The sequence below is a fragment of the Giraffa tippelskirchi genome, chromosome 3, assembly GCF_054371585.1.
Source record: "Giraffa tippelskirchi isolate mGirTip1 chromosome 3, T2T-mGirTip1v1.2.pri, whole genome shotgun sequence".
In the NCBI taxonomy this organism is placed as follows: domain Eukaryota; kingdom Metazoa; phylum Chordata; class Mammalia; order Artiodactyla; family Giraffidae; genus Giraffa; species Giraffa tippelskirchi.
In genome coordinates, this window is record NC_137277.1 from 100,377,351 (window position 1) to 100,400,154 (window position 22,804).

At 42.6% G+C, this 22,804-nt stretch overlaps 1 protein-coding gene and 1 long non-coding RNA gene across 6 annotated transcripts in view; one reads left to right on the forward strand and one right to left on the reverse strand.

Annotated features, from left to right (window-relative positions):
- Positions 1-22,804, forward strand: part of ACVR1 (activin A receptor type 1) — a 132,407-nt gene that overhangs the window by 87,243 nt on the left and 22,360 nt on the right. For 4 of the 5 annotated variants that reach the window (XM_081582936.1, XM_081582937.1, XM_081582939.1 and 1 more), the window contains 4 exons: positions 9,490-9,753; positions 11,905-12,116; positions 16,182-16,281; positions 19,848-19,994. In XM_081582936.1, the coding sequence (XP_081439062.1) occupies positions 9,490-9,753; positions 11,905-12,116; positions 16,182-16,281; positions 19,848-19,994 (723 nt within the window). Of the gene's footprint in view, positions 1-9,489; positions 9,754-11,904; positions 12,117-16,181; positions 16,282-19,650; positions 19,679-19,847; positions 19,995-22,804 lie in introns of those variants that run through there. The other variant, XM_081582941.1, reaches the window with a different exon arrangement.
- LOC145542942 (uncharacterized) overlaps positions 18,444-22,804 on the reverse strand; it is a 140,328-nt gene continuing 135,967 nt past the window's right edge. The window contains exon 4 of the long non-coding RNA XR_014080281.1: positions 18,444-21,932. This is a non-coding gene — a long non-coding RNA (uncharacterized LOC145542942). The remainder of the gene's footprint in view (positions 21,933-22,804) is intronic.

A 22,804-nucleotide genomic window follows, 5' to 3' on the forward strand; every position in this document is an offset into this window, starting at 1 on the left:
ATACTGGAGTGGATAGCCATTTCCTTCTCCAGGGGATCTCCCCAACCCAGGGATTGAACCCGTGTTTCCTGCATTGGCAGATGTATTCTGTGCTACTGAGCCACCTGGGAAGCCCACTGAAAGATTAATTAGGCGCAATCTGTGTGTTTTGAAGGAATTGTGTGGTAGAAGTGGATCACAGGCTACAGCAAGATGAGAGGTGAAGGGACAGGGAACACTAGTCCTCCTGCAGGGTTTGGGCAGACAGGCCCACGTGCTGCCTTTTCAAAGGCATCCCAACTATAGCAACTTGATAGTGGCCAACAAAACAAAAACAAAACAAAAACAAAACCCTTAGTTCCGAGAGAAGACCTTTGTTGTAGGTCACGCACAAATTCTAACAGCAGCAGCAAATGACAATAATCTAACAATAATTCCACCGCTACTTTCATTATGGAAACAGAAGGCTGAGCTGCTGACTTCTCTAGCAACTTTTGTGAGACATTTAAATCCCTCTCTAGTTGGCCCTTTGTTCCTGTGTTGCCATGGAGTGTCAGTAAGCCCAGCTCAGAATAACCCGGGCAGGGACATGAGAGGTGCAGCTTGCTTGCTGGCTGGCATGGTGGCTGGCCAGGTTACACTGTTTTCATTGCTCCCGTCTTGGGAGGAGGACCGGGCTGCTGGTTGCCCCGGCAGCTGGGAAAGGTGTATGTCTTGGCTGCCCAGAGTTGGAAAAGGCAACCCAAACTTGCCTGCCTACTGAGCATGCGCGGCTTGCGATTGAGCTGATAGCAACTGAAAATAGCCCACTATGCACCTGTCCCTTGGACACCAGCCCCTGGCCGACTGCCATTTGGGACAGCGTGGGCTCCCCTGCTGGCTAAGGTGAGGGGCTGAGTGGATCTCAGTGGTTCTTAGGAAGATCTTGGGAACTTTGGCCCTGGCTTAAAAGGAAACAAAAAAGGAGCAGGCTCTTCTGAGTGGTTCCACTGGGCACTATTGTGGTTAGTGGGTGGCCACCGTGACTGTGTATGTACAGTATGTGCTGAAGACACCACACACTTCTCCTTGCTCAGCCAAACGGGATCTGACAAATGAAGAGGTCTGTGTTTTCTCTTGGAGGGAAAGGCTTTCCTAAAAAAACCCTGGACAGCAGCCATCATGGTGTGCTCTGCCAGTCTTAAAAGGGGGAGACATTGAGTTAAACTATTTTGCTTGATTTTTTACCTGCTCATTAATCCCCCGTGACTGTCAGTGGATCACTTCTACAAGGTGTCTCTTTGCTAGGTTATTCTTTCTCAGCAGTCCAAATGTGGGCACAGAATAGCATCCCAGCATGTTAGGAGCTGTCTGTTTCCCTTTGGGACTCTTTCCATTTCCTTCTGGGCTTTCATCTCTGCTGCGGGCTTGCCATCGTTGGGCAGGCTTGGCACGCCGGTGTGGATGGAAGCAGGCTCTGAAAGGAAAAACTTCTAAAGTGACTGGTAGCACTAAAGCTACTGTTTAAAAGTGCCCCTTCTTAGAGACGTGGGTTATCTTTAGGCTGTCGGTGCTCTGCAGCCATGGGAGCCAAAGGGACTCTGCGGAAACCCTGGCCTGTTGCTCTTGCCTTGGTTTGTGTTTAGATATTCTTGCTCCCCAGCCAGCGGCCTCGTGACACATCTCGGATTTAGCTGCCTTTCTCCTGCTAAGGTCCAAGATTATCATGGAAGTTGGGAATGGCGTGCTGTGCCACAGAGCCGGGGAGAGGGCCGGGGAGGGGGTGTAGAATGTGTGTTTGAAAAGCCAGTTCTGGTTCACAGCACTCTAAAGAAAGGCTTTCTGTTTCCACCTAGAGTGTAGGCTCCACCTGGAGCCTTTCTGTGGGCTTGGGAGTAAGAAACAATAAACTAAAAATGACCCACACTCAACTTTTTTCATGGTGACTTGTAGGATCTTCAGTCTATAATGAGGAAGCCAGTCTTAAGTGTGTTGAATTTGGGAGTTCATGAATTCTTGTGGACTGTATTCACTTTTGGACTTGGGATAATAAAGATAGGCAAAGCAAAGATCACATTATAATACAGATGCACAAAGCTTGTAGTCATGGGATATCTTCTTTCTTTGACCTTCCATGGAGTTGTGCACCTACAGGACCTTGGGACGTGATTGGAAAATTGGGGGACAGGAAAGCAGCAATGTCAGAGGTTTGGGCTATGCCCGTTTTTCCCCCCTTGGGTATTTTGATCTCTTTGGCTTCATTTGGGCTGGAAAGAAAAGAATCTAGAAAATACCTCATCTGTGGTTTTCTCTGGGATGGGATAGGGTAGGGAGCTTGAGAGGAGGAATTTAGCTGGATTTAACTACTTCTAGATGTTTTTGCCTTGAGCTCTGGGTGCCATGATACCTAGAGGCTGGCAGTCTAAGTTTGTTGTTAACAAACTGGAGCGCTGCCCATCTTTTGAAGGGTTTATTTCCGTGGTTTGAAAGCTTCCGGAAAGGGAGTGGGGGTGCGGTGGCGGCTGGCTGATGGTAAGCAGAGATTGGCGACCTTGGAGGCTCTGTCCCTGATTCCCAGAGTAGAAGGTCATGGGCTCTGGAGGGGAACAGAAGTAGGAGCTCTGTTGGTCCTTCTTTGCTGTCTGGTCCCATGCAGTATATTTTCAGTATAGAGCCTGTGTAGGAAACCCTTGCTGAAGCAGCCATGCACTCCCCAGATATCCTAAGGGGTGGTGGAGACAACCCAAATGAGTCGGGAACATCTCTTCCCACATTGTGAGCAGAGCTTCAAGCCTAAGACATGTTATAGATGGTTCCACGTCACAAGCTCTCCTGAATCTAAACAAGAAATGACTTCTCTGAAGTGTTTATAATTCCCCAGTGCATTTTCCCCCTCCTTCAGCTTGTGGTCCTCTCTGTTACTCTCCCAACAACTGGAGCTTCACTCAGATGCAAGAATTGTCAATAATACACTGGGCAGAGTAGGGGTATATTGTCTTGGAAATTATTCCTCAGTAGGTACTTTCCATTAAGCCTGGTAATCATATGTTTATATGAAGCGCCAGTTCAAGAAGTTTGAAGACAAAGTGAAGAAAGATTAAATAATGACCGCCATATTTCCCCCCTGTGAAGGAGTTGCTTCATAGACATGGCACACGTGTTAAAGCTAAGTCTTTGCTGTGTTCACAGAATCATAAAAATCACGGAAGAGACAGACCAGTATTGTCTTAGGTCAATACCCCACAGTGCTCTTTAACTTGTTAGTCATTTAAACACAGACTGAGTTTTTGGCTTTGAAATAAAAGGTGTGGCTGCTGCAATAGACTTCATTTACAGGGATTATTTCAGAGACAAGGAGTCAGCCCAGACACAAAATAAACAGATGGAACTCTCCCCCACCCTCCAGCTTCAGCAGTTCAAATGCAGGGTGACTTAGGAATCCTTATCACCTTCAGCACAGCAAGAAGGGGAAAATGATGTAATTCACTCTTCTTCACTCCCTGCTGAAAATGCCATTATTTTCACTGATAGGAGAAAAATGGTAGCAGAGACCAGGCACATCTTTTCCCTGCTGAGCAGGCAAGTCCTGCAAGACCTCTCTAAACTGGCTGGAGCCAGGGCACTGGTGTTTTGATCATTCTGATCACCATAGCACCATAGAGGCTGGAAGGACCTCCCATAAAAGCCCTGCTCTTCTACTGATATATTAAATAATTCCTTCTTTTCAGAACTCTTGCATTTTACTTCTCTCTTTCAACACACACAAGCAAACAGAAAACCTACCATACCACAAAAAGTACCAATTTTCCACACTTGTAAGCCCAAGTAGGTGAGCAGCTGTGACGCTGTGGCGAGCTCCTGCAGGGAGAAGGGGTTTGCACAGACACGCTGGCTCGGTGACTAAGCCTTGCCTGAAGATCTCTGCTGACATTTAAAGACTTTATAGGCTCAGTCTGCTCTAAAAACCAGCATCATGTCTCTTCCCACCTCTAAATCCTGTCTGTGAGGAGAAAATTCATTCTGGAGCTAAATGTTCATCAGGCGTGTCCTCCCGCCAGGGGCTGAGGCAGTTGTGGGGAGCCTAACAGCCAGCCTGAGTGGGCTCAGCTCCTCCCCTCATGGGGTGCACAGTCTGGAGGGGAGACTTGGACGTGGAACAGCCGTGCAGACACGTGTGTGTGAGTGTAGATAGGGGCTCCTGCTTTATACCCAGGGGTGTGAACAAAGGCTCCTCTGAGGAGAATGAGGTGAGATCTGAAGGGAAGACGGGCACAGACTGGGGGAGGGGGGGGTGTCTTCAGGGAGGAAGCCCAGCATCCCATGGTGGGGAATTCCATACCTAGCAGACCTGGGCTCCCGAAGCAGGAAGAACCCTTCCCAGAACCCAGGGGATCAGAGGCGAGGCTGGAAAGGTGGAGAGCAGGTCAGCCAGGGCAGGGTGACCACTGTGTCTCCCCCCGTTTTTGAGGGAGGCAGGGTCACAGCTTGTGGGATCTTAGTTCCCTGACCAGGGATTGAACCTGGGCCCCAGCGGTGGAAGCACCAACTCCTAACCACTGGGAATTCCCTGTGTATCTCCATTTTGAGGGTCATAGAGTCAGGCTTGTAGATTTGAAATGGGGGCACCATTAGCTCAGTGAGGGAATCCTGGAGGAAGGGCACATTTAGAGTGGAGGCATCGTGAGTTCAAAATTGTGGAAACCCTACTACCATTTTTTATTGTCGTTATTCTAATTTATATGTGATCTTATTCAGTTGCCCCTATTCATATTTTCTTCTTGGCTTTTAAAACTTTACCAAATATCAATTTCTCTGTTCAGGTTAAAAAAAAATGATTTGGGTTCCCTAAGTGGATGTTTTATAATGAGAGCATTTAGGCACCTGGGTGTCTTTTATTTCCAAGCATATAGCCTGCTTTCTTGCCAGACCATCAAATGCCCTTCACTAGGCAGTCTGGACAGACCTTTGTGTTTCTGTCTCAGGAGCAGGCTTGCTGGCAGTGATACCTGGCATTGCAAAATCCTTCCGTAAGCCTTTGTTTAATGCCAGAGATCTCAAATGCTGAAGATTCTGGAAAGGTGCCATACTGCACTCTCGGATTAGGAGCTGATGGAAGGCCTCCCATATCTATGAGCCTAATAGAAGCTGTCATTTCAAATGAATGAACTGTTTATACTGTTGGAAGAAGTCCACGGATGTTTGGGGCTCCTTTTTTAGCCTATAAAGTTCTGAGCTATTGGACAATATTCTAATAGTAGTCTAATCATTGCAGTGTTGTTTGTGCCACTCAGAGGTGAGCCTGTAAGAAATTCAGCTCTTCCTTTTGCTGATTCTTGGGATCACAGCTACAAGCTGGTTGACTTGGAGCATTTTCTCATTTGTCTTCTGTGTCCAAGCCTTCAGTTGGAAACATGGGGTTTTGTACACCTTTAAGAGTGACCATCAACTGAAATGTCTTAGAGCATTCTGGAGTGCATGACTGGGCAGGTGGGCAGGAGAACGTGGAAATCCCTTTATAGTGTGCCTAGGTTGCTCAAGTCCCGCTTAAGACATGAATGTGGGTCCTCTTACTCTGAGGCCCAAAATCATCCCAAACTGTGGACAGTCTTAGAAAATCTGCGATGCTCTTTGCTCTGCCTCTTCCTCTGCCAGTCCAGGATTAGGCTGTGAGAGTAGGTGTGTCCAGATGGTGAGCTGGGTATCGCCCAGAACAAGGAGAATCTTTTAAAAGATTCGGCCTTGGTGAACCCCTGGGATCCCCAGCCTGAGCCTGTGGTTGCAGAGCCAGCCCTGGATCCTTCCAGGTGGCGCCGAGGACTCCCTGCTGTTCCCAGCCAGACGTGGGCTGCCAGTTTGTTCACACAGGCCTGGTTCTGGGGCTCCAGAGGGCACAGGGTGCCAGCCATAACACTGAGTAATGCTGGGAGGTGCCTTTAGAACAAACAGTGTGGGTGAGCTCTGCACAGAGGGAATACCTCTGGCTTGATGTTTCAATTACTGAATTATTTAAATGAGCGTCAATTAGGTAGAGTAGACTGACTGCCTTCTGCCAGGGCACTTCCTAGTTATTTGCACAGGCAAGTGTAAAATGCTTCATATCAGATGTGGTGCTTCCTGGCTGGACTGTTGAAAATCAGTCACAGAAGGTGATTATCCTTCCTCGGTGTTCCCTGATGTGTAGTGTATTTATATCTCAGACTGAGAGATTAGAGGTCCACAGACTCTTGTTTGTGGCCCTAAAAAGGGCTTTGTGATAATTCTCACACTTCCCCACCCCACCACCCTACCCCAAATAAGATATCCCAAGCCGACACATGTTACGGTTATTCCTAAATTTTAACAAGATGAAAACAGTGAGTCACAGGCATTTGGGGGCCTGTTGTGTTTCTTAGAATTGTGAATATTAAGATCTGGAAATGCTACTACCTTGCTTTTAACCTGCTTTGTTGAATTAGTGATCCTGGCTCAGAAAATCCTTTTGGGGTCTCTTAGGTTGATCTACTCTGTTGGATAAAATTGCCACAGTGGCGTTTAACTAATGTTTGGGTCTGGTGTAGATGTTTGTGGCGGTGCATGGGGTCATTCTTGTATTCTTGTGAATTTAAGGTCTTTATATTTGGCTGTATAAAAAAACCTGATTCACTAAGGGCTCTGCTAATCAGTTATATGGGAATTCACAAATTAAGAAAATTAAATGTTGGTGAAAAGCAAAGTAGGAAGCAGAGTTGGTGGAGTTTTTATGCTTTCCCATTTGCTAACTGCTAAACTGAACTCATGGTCCCATATCAGAGACTGAGTTAATTATTACATAGAGTTAAGAGTTGTCTTCCTTCTTTTTTTCCTTTTTTCTGATTGTGGCAGGGAAGATCTGAAAACCTTGGTTTTTAACTTAGAGTATGACCCCACAGGATAAGATCTGATTAAGATCTGTACCCAGTTATGCCTGGATGCACTGCAGGGTTGGGTCTAGTGGGCTGAATCTTACTAAAGATGGTAGGTACTTGAGGCTGCTCACTTCTAGCAATATTCTCTAGGTCACAATTTAAACATCTGTCAGACCATCCCCATGTCCTTTCAAAAGCCAGAGACCTTGGCAAGGCAGGAGACATCTTGTGCCTAGGCACCTAGAGTTTGGGCTCTGACTTTAAGAACCAAGTTCACTCTGAAGGCACATTAGAGAAATATTATTGTCATTACTTTATTTCTTTTAATTGACTTTTTTTTTTTTAATTAGAACCACCAAGTGCGGTTAATTCTTTGGTACCCTGAACCATCTGCTTCCATAGAATCAGTGATGAGTGAGCCCTCTGTGGCCTGGGGTTGTTGTTTGTTGTTGTTCCTGGCAGACCGTACGTGTAGCAAGTAAATGATTCATCCTCCTCTATTCATTATCAGTCTGTGGCCAGCTCCTCTCCTGTATCATTTTCGTTTTACCCCTTCAACCCCTCTTCCCCAACCCAGCGTCAACAGATACAACCTCTTTAATGTGTTCAGTATGTATTTTTGGATATCCATGACCTTTAAAAATTATTTAGGGTCTTAAAATACACATTTGTGTTTCACATTTACATAAATTACATTACTGAACAGCTTTTCAACATACACTTTTAAATTCTCAGCTATGATTGCAAATCGGTATGACACCACTAACTCTGCCCCTCACCCCGCCCATCCATTTCCCTCCAGAGAGCCATCACCTGTTGGGCAGCATAGTTGGCAACCCTCAGCCCAGCTTTGTGCCATCTGAGAGTGGCAGGCATGTCTAGACTCCCTAGAAATATTATCTTTCAACTTGCTTTTGGCAAGAGTAAACTTTTTGCTGGATTATGTCAACAGATATATATGTTTCTCATCTTCATAGAAATAGATTGATGCTGGAATTTCTCTTGGATTTCTCTAGGCAAGGAAAAATAAAAGACTACCCCTTGGCTCATTAGTGTTATTGCTCATTAAAAATGTCTGAGGGCTCTTGCTCCTTGGGGGTGAGACTGGTGACATACATACACTGTCAGCGGCTATTTTGGATTTTCTGCTTTCGGGCATGTCTCTGCTCTTGGATGAGCCCCTTGTGGTTTTCAAAAGACCTAGCAAGTCAATTATAAATAGAAAGCTTGTGTCTGTGTGTCTGTATGCGCTTACTCTGTGGGACGAGGCACCCACATTACAGTGGGCAGTGAACTATTTTTCACTGCTTTGAAGAGGGAAGAAGAAAGATGAAGAATGCTTTTCTCTTTTTGAGATAACCCACACCTCCACACATACCCACACAAATCTGTGTAAATGAACTTGACATTTTCAAAGACCTTACCTTAAGGTCCCCTCTTGAAAGCACAGCCGTCCGACCTGTTATTTTAAGAAGGAAGCCGTTCTCTCACTGACCTGCTGCCACAGAGGGTTCAGGGACTAGAAGGCAACCTGTGTGTGCTGCAGACCTTCAGGGGGTTTTGAAAGGCGCCACCCCTTTATATGAACAGTGCTTTGGTCAAAGTGGCCTCAGCAGACTAATCAGGGGCCTCCAGGAACTGGCCTGTTTATATTCTGTCTTCACTTTCCTTCTCCACTGGTGGAAACTGTTGGTACCAGCAAGTCTGAACTAATTATTCTAACACAGGAAAGAAAAGAGTGATTTGAAAGATGAAACTGCAAATGAGTGTTTTCAGAAAGAGACAATTAGGAGGTCTGGTGAGGTATGCTTCACTGATGATCTGTCTTGTGCCTTGGACCACCCTGTGTAGGCTTTTCCTTTAGTCCCACTTGTTACTCTACTGTTCAAACTCTGTTCTATTCCCTTTGTCTTTTTGTGCCTCCATCCTCAATAATTAGTGCCAATTTTTTTTTTTCTGCCAGTTGAAAATGTTTTAGCAGTGACGAATTCCCCTAGGAATTAATGTAAAAACTTAAGTGTTCTCCTACGGAAAAATTAATCTAGACATCTAAGCGAAACGATCGATAATATGGATATGTAATTATAGACCGCGCACCTTTGTGAACTCTCACTGTACTGTTGTGTTTCTGAAGCAGACAGGTGATGGCAGGTACATCAGCCGCCCTTGCGTGAGTAGTCGACAGGGTTTCGTATGCAGCTAGCGGGAGCTGGTATTAGCAGACGCCGTGTATCTAGGAGCCTCTTCTACAAAAAATAAAAGCAATGAGCATTAGGTTCTGGTACAAACATTCTGATTCAAGAACTGGGATATGAGAGCCCACCAGACCAAAGATACCTTGAAAGCCACAATGGGAGAAGTCCGTTTTCAGAAGCCTGTAACAGATGATAACCGTTCTTCAGCCTAGTAGGATCTAAAAGCACACCCAGCTTATAGAAACACACTCATATCTTGAGAGGTGATTATTATTTGGTGGTTGATCAGAGGAGAGATAGAAGATCATGACCAGTGGTGATGCTTCACCTGACTTTCTTCCGTTCGGTTAATGTGTTTGTATTGGTCCTGGAGAGACTGCATGATTCCCCCAATGGGGTTACAACCCACACAGTGATTTTTGTTTGTCTTCCTTTCTCTCCCCACTTTGCAGATGAGAAGCCCAAGGTAAACCCCAAACTTTACATGTGTGTGTGTGAAGGCCTCTCCTGTGGGAATGAGGATCACTGTGAAGGCCAGCAGTGCTTTTCCTCGCTGAGCATAAATGATGGCTTCCACGTCTACCAGAAAGGCTGCTTCCAGGTCTACGAGCAGGGGAAGATGACCTGTAAGACCCCGCCGTCACCTGGCCAGGCTGTGGAGTGCTGCCAAGGGGACTGGTGTAACAGGAACATCACAGCCCAGCTGCCTACTAAAGGTTCCTATGGACTTTTCTATTTCTCGATCAAGGGTTTTAGTTAGTCTTATCCTGGTTCTTTGTGGGTAAAAGGTGTGAGTAGCCACAAGGCTTTCCTCCTACTCTGAACAATGGGTGACAAGGAAGTTAGCTCCAGTGAGGAAGAGAAAGGCATGGCCTTCTGGAATCTGTAAGGAGGATGGATGTTTTGGGGAAAGTGAGCAAAGTGATATCTACTATGGGGACGATTTGGCAGACCAGATGTCTCTTGGTGTCATGAGAAGGTGAATAGCTCCTGATACCTTTTTCTGAAAGGAGCTATGAGATCATAATTTTTAAAACAGTTGTGCTTATTAGGTACTTGTCTCTATGTTGAGTATGTAGGGAGGAAAACGGAACATAAGGCTCTGGTATCTGAGAGGGGATACCTTTCCTTCTTTAAGAGGAAGGAGACAAAGCCATTCTCTTGTATGCCCAGTGATCTATCACTGCAACTTGAAGCTGGGTGAGATTTTACCGCAATCTTATAGTTTATGTGGAATCTTCTCCATATTATAGTCAATATGGACTTCAGTCCTCTTCTGAAACTGTTTCCCCATAAAATGAGCCCTAAACTGCATCTCAAAGTCCCTACAAATATTAATGTACCTTAGTCTGTAGATTCAGCCCCAGCCAAATTTACTGTCTTAATACATAGTACATTTTTAATAAGGTGTCCTTAATCAATCTTACACTCACAAAAAAAAGAAACAAACTATAGGAGAGGTTATGAGGAGCATCCAAGGCCAGAAATGCTAACTAGCAAGAGAGACAGAAAAATGAAAAAACAAACAAAAAACTGATACAAGATCATGTTGCATAATTCATACTTTTTAAAGTTATGGTGAGGACCTTAATGTCTATAGAAAAGGTTAAAGTCTGATAAGCAAATAGGATTGAATAATAAAAGAGATTTTGTATTAAATGGTTAAAACTAAAAAGGGTACTTGATGGAATAAACTTTTAAATCTTGTGAGTTAAACTGTGATTAATAGAGTGGACGGACCATGAAAAATGTCTGCATTCACATAAAAATCATGTCTACAGTATGAAAAGTTTCTTATCTGCAGAAGACTCTGCCAGATTAGAGTTGTAACATAAAATTTATTTACTTAAGGAATTTCTAATTTAATTAGGGAGGCATGATATTTATAATTTAATGTTGTACATAATTAGTTTTATACTTTATTTTACAAATGACATGTACCATGGAGTATTATGTGCCAAGTTGTTGATTAATTTGGATTTGGAAAGTTTAGAGAAGTTTATAGGGAAGTTCAGCTTGAGATTGGATGACTGAAGGGGCCAGGAACATGGAAAGAATAAGACCTTCGTAGGGAAGAACAGGGCGTGGTTATATAATGTCTTGGGAAGGGGTCTGAAATTCAGAGGTGATAATTGCTTTAGGATCTTTTAATTATGACCTTCACTATCCAACTAGAAACTTTAACTCACTAGACAAGAGGAAAGCCTCTGTGACATGTGAGTGTTCAGGTGAATGAATGCATAAATGTTTGAATGGGTGATGTGTTAATGTCTGAGCCAGAGAGTCAGTGTGTGATTAGGTGAGTGAGTGAATCGAAGAGTGAATGTTTTAAGTGAGTGAATTAATGTTGAATAAGTGAGTTAAAGAAAGTTGAATGAATAGGTTCCTAAGCACACATCATGATGTAAAAATAGCAATGAGAATACAGCAATAGATATCCAAGATAACACTGAAGAGAAGGCCCACAGATTGGATAATTTGGTCTTAACTCAGCACTTTCTCATAGGAATATTGCAGCATAATATCTGTCTGTAAGGGCTTGATGATAAAACATCCTTATAGATCAAATCTTAAGTTAATAAGGATAGTATCAGATTTGTATAGTACTTTATATTTGAAAAACACTCTTCACACAGATGCATTAAGTTGGTTCTCAGTGGAATTTTTTCAAATCCTATTGTGTCTAAATGAATAATGGTTAAATGACTGGGCTGTTGGCCAGGTGTTATGAAATATTTTAGTTTTACCACTTTACGACTTATAAAACTATGTGGTCAGGATCAGAAGCTACTTGTTAGGTATTGGTTACGCTAAACATTAAAAACAATGATCCTACAGCCAATTACCTTTCTCTCCCCCATCTCCAGGAAAATCTTTTCCTGGAACACAGAATTTCCACTTGGAGGTTGGCCTCATCATTTTGTCTGTAGTGTTCGCAGTATGCCTTCTAGCCTGCCTTTTGGGAGTCGCTCTCCGAAAATTTAAAAGGCGCAATCAAGAACGCCTCAACCCCAGAGATGTGGAATATGGCACCATTGAAGGGCTCATCACCACCAACGTTGGAGACAGCACTTTAGCAGTGAGTTTGGGCTCCAGGGGACCCCTTGCGTGACAGAGATGGCTGAAGATGCTTTCTTATTTCAAGAATGAAATTCTAAGCAGTTACTGGTGACTGGACAGTGTGCACACATACTACTGGTGTCTTATGTTCTAAGCAAGTATATGCTGGCACGCTTATGAGAGAACATTTGTGGGTTCTCCTCTACGTGAGAACATTTATTTTAGACAGACATTTACATTAAATGAGTGAGTGGATTTATTTTAGTTGAGTTTTGGTAGTTATTTTTCTTTTGGGAGTAAAGGGACAGGGACAGACAATGGTCACCTATAATTTTGATGGTGGGAAGGCAGGGTTGGAGTTTATGGTCCTCAGTTACTCTATTTTTAGCAATAATAGTGCTTTGAGGAAAAAAGGCATCCTTTGCCTAATATTAAAAATCACTTTCCTGTCTAGATTATTTTAACACCCTGTAATGTAAGACTTTAAAACCTGACATCCAAAAAAGCAGCTATTACATTTTTTGTGCTCCTGTGCTGCCCCCTTGTGGAGGGCACTCATTTGGTTAAACCCGTGCTATCCAATAGAAACCTGCGCGGCACGTGTAATTTAAAATTTTCTGGTTGTTGTTGCTGTTCAGTTGCTAAGTTGTGTCGCCATGGACTGCAGCATGCCAGTCTTCCCTGTCCTTCACCATCTCCCAGAGTTTGCTCAAACTCATGTCCATTGAGTTGGTGATGCCATCCAACCATCTCATCGTCTGTTGCCCCCTTCTCCTCCTGCCCTCAATCTTTTCCAGCATCAGGGTTATCCAGTGAATCGGCTCTTGGCCTCAGGTGGCCAGAGTATTGGAGCTTCAGCTTCAGCATCGGTCCTTCCAATGAATAGTCACGGTTGCTTTCCTTCAGGATGGACTGGTTTGATCTCTTTGCTGTCTTTAAAAAAGTTTAAAAAAAAGCAAACAAAAAAAACAACCCACAGATGGTATTAATTTTAATAATATATTTAACATATCATAGTTAACATAATAATTATCATTTCAGTATATAATCATAAAGAATTATTAATGAGATACTTTGCATCCTTTTTAAAAAAAAACTTTCTAAATCTGTTGTGTATTTGACACGTACAGCACACACCGTTCAGATCAGCTGCATTTCTCTGGCTCACCGTCAGCCTGTGGCTTGCACAGAGTTAGAAACCATTGTATTTGTATGTTTTAAAGTTACTCTTTTTGCACAGTTTAAAATGATGAAATCACATTAAGAAGCGACTGTCTTTTTTCACTTTTTGAAATTGTTTGTCAAGTGTTAATTTTAAAGCACCTTTAAGCTTTAAGTGAGAAAGAGAGCCACATGCTATGAATAGCTTACGTCAAGTGCTGAAAAGTAATAACATTCTACAAGGGTACTATGTTGAGTCAGACGGTCCCTTTAAAAAAGGCAAAGATCTGTGAATATTTGAAAGATGTTAAAAGTCATGCCGATACCAAATCGATGCTCTCCTTGTTATTGACTGATGAATTGGAAGATGGTCAGGGTGGCAGCTTTTAATGTGATTCAGTGTTATTTATGCCATGACTGTGCATTGCCTAAAAGTATCTTGAATTAAGTCTTGTTCTGCTAGATAACAAACCTAAAAGTGACTGGGAGTTCTGCAGTTAAGCGTTTTTGCTGGAGAAGACTTGCTCTCACCAGTCTGGGGAGTTCAGGTGCTACACCTGGACGACTGCCCTTAGCCAGCTGTGCAGACATTTGATGGTGGCTGATACAGGCTGGGAACTAGCCCGTCCTGATGGCTGATACAAGCTGGGAACTAGCCTATCCTATTGCCTTCTCCATCGCTGGACCACAGTCAAGTTTCATATGAAAAAAGGGGGGAAGGAACCTTGTTTAGCTTTCTTTTCCCTACCTATTTAAATTCTGCTACATCAAACTGGGAAAAGAGGGGATAAGGACATTTCATTCAAAAAGTAGAAAACCAGTTTTTCTTCAGAAGTGTACTTAGAAGTTTATTTCACGTTTTAAGGCAAACTAAATGAGTTCTTTGAGTTAGTAGCAAGGAAGGTACAAAGTTGAATCCTGACAAAACTTTAGCAAAAGTATGAGATTGAGTAGTCAGAATTTGTTTCTTAGAATTGCTAATGTAACTAATCACATTGGGCACTGCTGGGAACCTCTAGTCTATACCACTATCTAAATGGCCTCTATAATTCTGAAAGCAGAATGGTAGCACATGCTAAGATAGTCTCCTCCACTCAGCCATGTTAAAGGACAGTATATCACAATATGACATAGTAAACAACACTGTTTAAAACAAGTCATCATTGTTTTACAGACTTGCTTACTTGAGTGATTTTCTCATTACATGACACAGCAATGTGTACCTTACTGAACAGCTCCCCTGCACTGAAAAAGAAACCTTGGCATCCAAGCGTTGAAGTAATGGTTGTTAGTCTTTGACTGATATTTCTTTTTCCCTCCGGTTCCTGAAGTCTGTGAACTAGGTTTAGAACCAGGACTGCACATTATTTTAAAAAAACAGTTTAATTTTCAAAATTATTCTCTCAAAAAAATGGATGAATAAAGAGAAAAGTGAACAGCAAAAGAGATAGTTAGGGAGATGTGAAGCTACTTCATCTACATTCAATTTCTTGCTGATTATCTATTTTGTGGCTTTTAAGAATTCTAAATTCCTTTCTTTGGATGTTCAGATTTTGGTAATTTTGCTGATCAACAGTATTTCAGAGTGGTGCTCAGAGTAAGTAAAAGACGATGAAATTTGAACAAAGAAATGTATTCCTTCAACAGGCCAGCTACAATGTTTGGGAAAGGAGGAGCGTTGGGGAGTATTAGCTCAACATTGCTGTAACATTACCACAATCACCATAGGCACGTATTGTTTATTATAGAAAATCCATTCCTGATTCAAAAAGGCATCTGCTTCTTGGCTTGCACTGAGAGTAAGAATGGAAAATTTATGAATGAACTAATTGGGAATCTTTTTTGCAGTGTGTTCATTTTTAGAAGAGATTGAAGTGAAGTGAAGTCAAAGTCACTCAGTCGTGTCCGACTTTTTGTGACCCCATGGACTATATAGAGCCCATGGAATTCTCCAGGCCAGAACACTGGACTGAGTAGCCTTTGCCTTCTCCAGGGGATCTTCCCAACCCAGGGATCAAACCCAGGGTCTCCCACATTGCGGGCAGATTCTTTACCAGATGAGCCAGAAGGGAGGCCCAGAAGTAGATTTGGGGTATGGTTTTATGTTTTAATGGAAGTTATATTTCTTTCTCTCTCTGCTTTGTGGGTTATTGACATCAACAACGACATACAGTATATATGAAATCATGTGTGAGAAACTTTTGAAAATTGTAAAGCACTATAGAATTTAAAGAATCTTTCATCAATTAAAAAAAATGTTAAGAGTAGACAACTATTTTTTAAAAAAGGAAATGACATAGAGGTATTAATTTCGTGATTCTTGTTCCTTGCCTACCTTAAAGGTAACCTGCATCCTGGTCACTCTCTCTGCTTGAGTGTACAGTGTGAGGATGCACACGGCCACTGCATTAGAGTTGTTTGTTCCTCATTCCTAATTTGTTTGTTCCTTATTAGAGTTCCTTAGCTGGCATGTCAATTAACGTAGATCCTTGATAGATATCATGAGCAGGGCAGAATAGGGTCAACTGTGCTCAGCTTTTGGACTTGAAAGCCTTCTATTTTTGCTCCACTTCCTGTCTACTGCTTTCCTTTGGGCTCAGCCCTGTATTTTGGGCTTTTTAATTTACATCTTTGACTTGGTCCACTCATTTTTTTTCTTCAGCTATTTTATTCTAAAACTCTGGGTACAAGAAAGGTCTACTACTTAGGATCCCTCAGGGAAACCGATCCCATACTAGGGGAGGGGCTAGCTTCAGGTTTTCCTAAGGAATAAGATCAGTCCTTCATCTAGTGTGGCTTTCCATGCACACGGACGGGCCACATTTCCAGGATCGCAGCCTCCATACAAGTTACACCCAGATGCACGCTCTGACCTGGAAGCGGTTCCTCAATGCTTTCTCTTTCTCTCTGTTTTGAACCACAGGATTTATTGGATCATTCGTGTACATCGGGAAGCGGCTCTGGCCTTCCTTTTCTGGTACAGAGAACAGTGGCCCGTCAGATCACACTGCTGGAGTGTGTTGGTAATTCTCTTTTCCCTTTCTTTGTGGGTTCTGTGCAGTGTGCGCTGTGGTTCTAGAAGCAGATGGACCTTGGAAAATCTGCTGCTGCTTGTCTCTCGCTTGTTAAATGTCAGGAGGTGTGAGTTAGCCCTGTGGAGCAGCTGTGACTTGATTGTGCTTCTAGCCTGTGACTTGTCTTGGAGCACTTGAACTTGGTAAAGTTCTTTTCAAAGGAGTCTGCCACTAGTTAGTATAGAAAATGCCTAGTCAAAAGGCTTTCAGTTTTAAGTAAACCCTTCATGATACTGGGACTGCTTGAAAATGAACTAATATGGCTGCTCCTGAACAAAGATAGGCATTGGTGAATCTGAGGTAAGTTGGTTTTTGGACAATAATTTTAATTACTGAAATTTTTTACTTTCTCATTCTTCCCCTTTAAAAAAAATGAAATAAATTTGCCAAAGCTACCCTTATAACTCCCTTATTTAAAGGAGCTATGTACATTTCTCTATGGCCTCTCACATTTTTTTTCCTGTATCAGAATATATTTGTGTAGAGATGTAATCATAGTGTGTATGTAACGTGTCCCTGTTTTCAGTTTTAAGCTCATACACATTTTCATGTATTTGTATACATCACAGGTATCTGAGTGGTTGTGTAACTGTCTATTGAGTAATAACTTTAACAATACTTGAAAAAAATTTGGCACACATTGCTTCTTTTGAGTGAGCAGAGTAAACTTCCAGGAATTGGGGTTCCTGGGTCAAATTTTTAACTTTTTATGGCTTGTCTTATATATTGCTGAATTGTGCTCCTGGAAGATGGTGCAGCGTGCTTTTTTTTTTTTTAAGTCCTGATTTTTGGGTATTTGCAAGTCACATGATAGTTTTCATTAATTTCTCCTTTAGATGGCATGCAGGGATGGCCACAGTAGCAGTCATGGATTAGAACCATCTCCACACTCTCCTCCTAGTTCTCCAAGTTTGGGATGCGTGAGCTGGCTTTGCAGCTCCTGCCATCTCATTTTTTGCTTTTGGGAGCTGACTGGCCATTATAGGCTGCTTCACCCTTGGCTGCTACCCTCTGACTTTTCTTCCTGTTTTCATGGGAGCCAGGACATCCCCAAATACAGCAGTGGAAGGCAGGTGGGCAGAGGTAGTAAAAACAGCAACTGCCACCTTCAGGTACACAGGCTACTGGCAGGAACCTGTGGCCTTTTCTCTAGGTCTGTAGTTACTGTGACTGTTTCTGAACTCCCACTTCACGCTTCTCCTCCACGGTGGACTGTGAGTAGGGAAAATATTAATAAAAGTGAAAAAGCTCCCAACATGCTCACTGCTTACAACCAAGGTAGTTTTCTTATACAGCTAATATCCAATTTGATTATGAACAAGGGTGACTGGATTGGGATCAGAAGGCAGTGAAGGGGGACATTAACCCCCCCCCCCCCGCTGTCCCATGGCACTCAGCATTCACGCATCAGCAGCCCTCAAAGGTGGACCCCAGAGTCCAGAGGACGAAATAATATTGCATCTTTAAAAATGCATACTGTTTGTGGTTGTATAGATATGCTTCAGCATTTTTTAAAATAGTTCAAATTCATCATTTTACTGCCTTAATGCTAAAGAGCCATGCATTTCAGTAGTTTCTAGTGTTCATGTAGTACAGCCTTGGATAAAAATATATGTCATGAACTGTTTGGATAGTATCTTACCATTTTTGGTTCAAAACTATAGGGAATTGGACTAGATCAGTTGTTACAGGTGGTGATCAATGAACCTCTAAATTTCAGGTGTTAAAGCATCCTCTTTTGGGTCTCCATGGCCAGGACTTTGAGGCAGCTCTGCTTCTGTTTTCAGGGACTTATGCATAAGGTTGCATTTGCAAAAAGCATTTGACAACTTAAAAGCCTTTGAAAAACACTGAAGTAGGTTTCTGTTTCAGTTCTGTCTACTTAACGCTGACATCTGTCTCTGTTTCCTTTATAAAAAGGATTTGAGGCAACTATATAGTAATGTCCACAATGCTCTGGGGTGTTTTTCTCTCTTTCCTAATGAGAATATGAGGACAAAGGGCTAATAAAGATACAGAATGGAACCAAAGGCAGGAGAAGATTAGTGTTCCATTTTGTAGCAGTCCATGCTATAGATCTTAGCACTGGTCTTCATCTTAAACTACAAATGTTGGACAATTCCCATGACTTTATTCAAATTAATCCTGCACCCAATACAATTTTTGTGACTTGACAGTTGCCCACAGAGACCCTCACTGAGTTCATTTAATGCCCTTTGGATTAGTCATTGGTATTCAGTAGGGAGACACTGCTTATCATAAGGGAATCTAGATTGAGCAGGTTTGATTATGCCTCAGGACATAATCTTCTGGACAGACATGCTTTCCTTCATGTTTGGGTTCTTGGCGGCTTAGTTTTCCAGCTGTATTCCTGTATGTGCATATATTCCTGTATATGGTCATTACCAGCTGAGATTCCCATCAGCCACTTGCCTTGGTGGAAGGCTGCTTTGCAGGTCGGATCTCCTGCTGTATTGTGTTCTAGGTTCCGCGTCTGTCTTCACCTTTGATTATACCCCGTGATGATCCCCATTGTCTCATGGTAATTCCCCCCTCCACCTAACCTCCCTGATCATCTACCTGTAATTAAGGAGAAAAGTGGAAGCAGGAGCATGTTGTTGACGAGCCGCCCTTGTGCCAGGACTGTACTCCATGGATCAGATCACAGCTAGTCACTGTGCTTTGAAAATGCCTTCTCCAAGTGGCCTCTTCAGTGTTGCCCACTTGTGGCATCACAGGGAGCGTCTCACAAGGGAACACCCATAACCAATGTCAGGAATCAGGACGGTTCTGGGATTACATGTTTAAGACTTTGCAGATCCTCTTTGGAAATATATCATCTGCCAAGAAATCCTTTATGGATGGCAGTGGCCGCCCGTCTATCTCCTGCACCAGCATTGTTCTGTGTGTGTCTGCATGTGTGTTAATCCTTCAGAACACACATCTCAAACTTCATAGTCTCCTTTGTGAAAAATATAAAGGCCTATGTAAATTCACCAATTTGGACTCTTAGAAAATGCCTGTGTTGATCCATTATGAAGGGGAGGAATCACATAAGCTATTCAATTTAGCCACATACATGTTTCTTGGTTTTCATCAACACCAAAGTCTAATAAATGATACCATTTTCTGAATCTTACTAACTTTCATGTGCTTTTACAAACCATATGCGTTTCATACCTTTTAAGAGAGGGATGTAAATGTAAACTGTGTTAACTACCAGCTCATTGTTCGAATGCAGGTTCTGAGAGTGTTTAATGTGATATCACAATAGGGTGGCTGGGAGGGGCAGTTTCCACCTTGCTTTTGGATGTCTTTACAAGCAAGAGGTAGTGGCATTTATCAGGTTGGTCATAACATCTTACAGAAAAACCCAAATGAACCTTCTGGCCAACCCAATATATCCCCTAGTGGTATTTTTCCACGGGGGGTGGGGGTGAGAGTCGCGGGCACGGTGTTAATTGGTGAGCCGTCCTGTCCCCTGCCCAGTGTCACCTCTGTGCTGTTTTCCACAGGGAAGGGCAGGTATGGTGAGGTGTGGAGGGGCAGCTGGCAAGGGGAGAACGTCGCTGTGAAGATCTTTTCCTCCCGGGATGAGAAGTCGTGGTTTAGGGAAACAGAATTGTACAACACTGTGATGCTGAGGCATGAAAATATCTTAGGTAAGTACACAATCCCCTCATCAGTTTCCTTCTAGAAAGACATAATTGCCTGCCTCTGCCCTCGCTGATTGGGTATGTGTGACTGTGCAGGTCTCTCCTGAATGGTGACATAGGGACCCTCAGCATTTATATACAGTTGAATTTTCTTTTCACACCAATCTCTTGTTTAAATCTGCAGAGAAGCTAAGTTTGAAGATTCTCTGGATGATGAAAAGGAAATTGTTATTGCTAAGTCTTCCTCTGCAGGTTGTTATTTAAATAACAAAAATTTGCCCCATATTGTTCACTTCAAGGCTTCCTCCGTAGTTCTGCTTACCCCACCCTTTTTGAATATTTATTACTTGAATCAAGCTAAGAAAGATCTTTGGACGATTTCCTAGAGATTCATAGCTCCCAGGGACATCATAATTAAATGCACATTCCTTCAAACAAGGCATTGCTTTTTAAAGCCCAGATTTAGAGAGGGATTTAGCATACATTTTAATTTGGAAACTAAAGCTTGGAAACATTTGTGAAATATGTGAAGAGCTGACTGAAATACTGCTATGGAAGTATAAAGGGTTAGAATATTTCTTTAGTCCGTCGACTTTTTGAAAAGTTTCTCTAAATGTGTTTATACTAATACCTGTGCGAGGAATGCTGCCTGGAGTGCTGCTTTAATAGTGGATGTAAAGTTTCTATAGAATTTGACTCTTTATTATAGGATAGTGTTGGCTACTTCATGGCTATTGGATTGGGTTTGGCTTATAGGAAGGCCATTGCCAGAATTCAGTTCTATTCCAGTACTGCCAGTGTAGCATTTGCCAGTGTATTAATGAAGCCTGAGTCAAGTTGTCTGCAAATCATGGTATGAAAGTTGTTCAAAGCTTGACTGTAACCGTTTGATGGTGTGTTCCATCTGAGAACTGTCTCAGTTTCTGGTGTCATTTTCTCCCCTTCCCCTCCCCGCTGGGCCCCAGGCATCACCTAGTTCTCCTCACTTGTTTCGTTGACGTTGGTCTTGCCTTCCCAGTCCATCTTGTGATACTGTTATCTTCCACTGGGGAGCTGAGACACTTCTGCTCAAAATGTCTTTGACTCTCACACTGCTTGCAGCATTTGTGACGTCTGAGCCCATCATTCCAGGTGCTCTGTTTTGAGGTCTCAAGGAGTCTCTGCTGCTTCCTCTATAAACATGCCCACATGCAGCCACTTCTGGTATTTGTTACTCCTTGGTATTGCCCATGCCTTTATCATGTGGCTCCTGCTCAGCCACTATCCCCATACCCCCACTCCAGCCACTCCTTCTTGCATCAAAACTTCTCAGCTCCCTTCCAGACTCTCCCAAGGGATCTACCTGTATTCTTCTGCTCTCCTGTACTTTGAACCTCCACTGTATAACTCTTAGCATACACTGCCTAATATTGTAGTTTGTGTAACAACAGTAATGATTAGTTACCATGCAGTAAGCACTGCTGCATGTCATGTCCATCTTCTCTTTAATCTTCACCTTGACTGTTTTGACTGTAGAAGGGTAGATACTCCTGTTTTCCTGGTTGTAACTGATAAGGTTTTTGTTTTCACACCCAGTCCTGGGGACAGTTCCCTGCACATGGTAGGTGCTTAGTAAATATTGATTAAGTTGGATTTAATCACTCAGGAAATTTGAAAGTCACCTTTGCAATACAATTCATGGAAGAGAAGTTAGGTTCCCTCAGTGTGATCACAGAAGGCAAAACGTTGTCCACTTCTTGTTGCCTAATGATCCTCGGAAATTCTGAATTCATAAGATCTTGTACCCTCATCATAATTATAGCTATGTGGATTAATTTTACTGTGTAGTCAGTTCCTTTAGTTGAGAAGGCGCATAGAAAATGTACCACCTTTTTCAGTTTAACTACTTCTTTAGCAGCTTTTTGGATGTAGAGGCTTGGAGGTTTCCTGTGATCATTTTCTTTTCTATCAAAAGAGCATATTATTTTGAATATGAGATCATGATTTCCCCCACCCCTGAGTACTACCAACTCTAGCCCCCAAGAAATACATAATTATACACACACATACAGTTCGGGCCCTCACTGTTTATCTCCCTAAAACAATCAACTCTTTCTTCTGCTTCGTCTGGTGTAGAAGTCAGCAGGTAAGTGAATAATGGGAGGCTGTGTTATGGTGTTTGGGACAGTGTCTGGGAGTTTGGGAAGCTGGTTTCTACTCTCACACAATTAGAGGCCCACAGTGTGACTCTGGGCCAGAGTTGTATGTTTCTGAGCATCCTTTTCCTCATCACTAAAACCAGGGAGATTAAGTTAATGTGAGAATTTCAGTCCAAAAACTTGTTTTTTTGCCAAGCTACACAGCTTTTGTAGGGATTGAACCCTGTCTGATAGTGAAAACACTGTGTCCTGATAAACCACTGTATCACTAGGGAATTCTGTCATCTTACACTCGTTTTTTAAAAATTATGGTATGCATGATAATCACTTACATGTGAAATCTAAAATATGACATGAACTTATCTATAAAACACAAACAGACTCACAGATGTAGAGAACAGACTTGTGACTGTGGGGGGTGGAGGATGGTGGAGGGAAGTATTGGGAGTTTGGGACTAGCAGATGCAAACTTATATATAGAATGGGTAAACAACAAGGTCCTACTCTATAGCATAGGGAACTATATTCAATATCCTGTGACAAACAGTAATGGAGAAGAATATGAAAAAGAGTGTATATATATATATGTATAACTGAATCACTGTTCTGTACAGCAGAAATTAACACGACATTGTACATCAACAATCCTTCAATAAAATAATTTTTTAAAAGAGATTA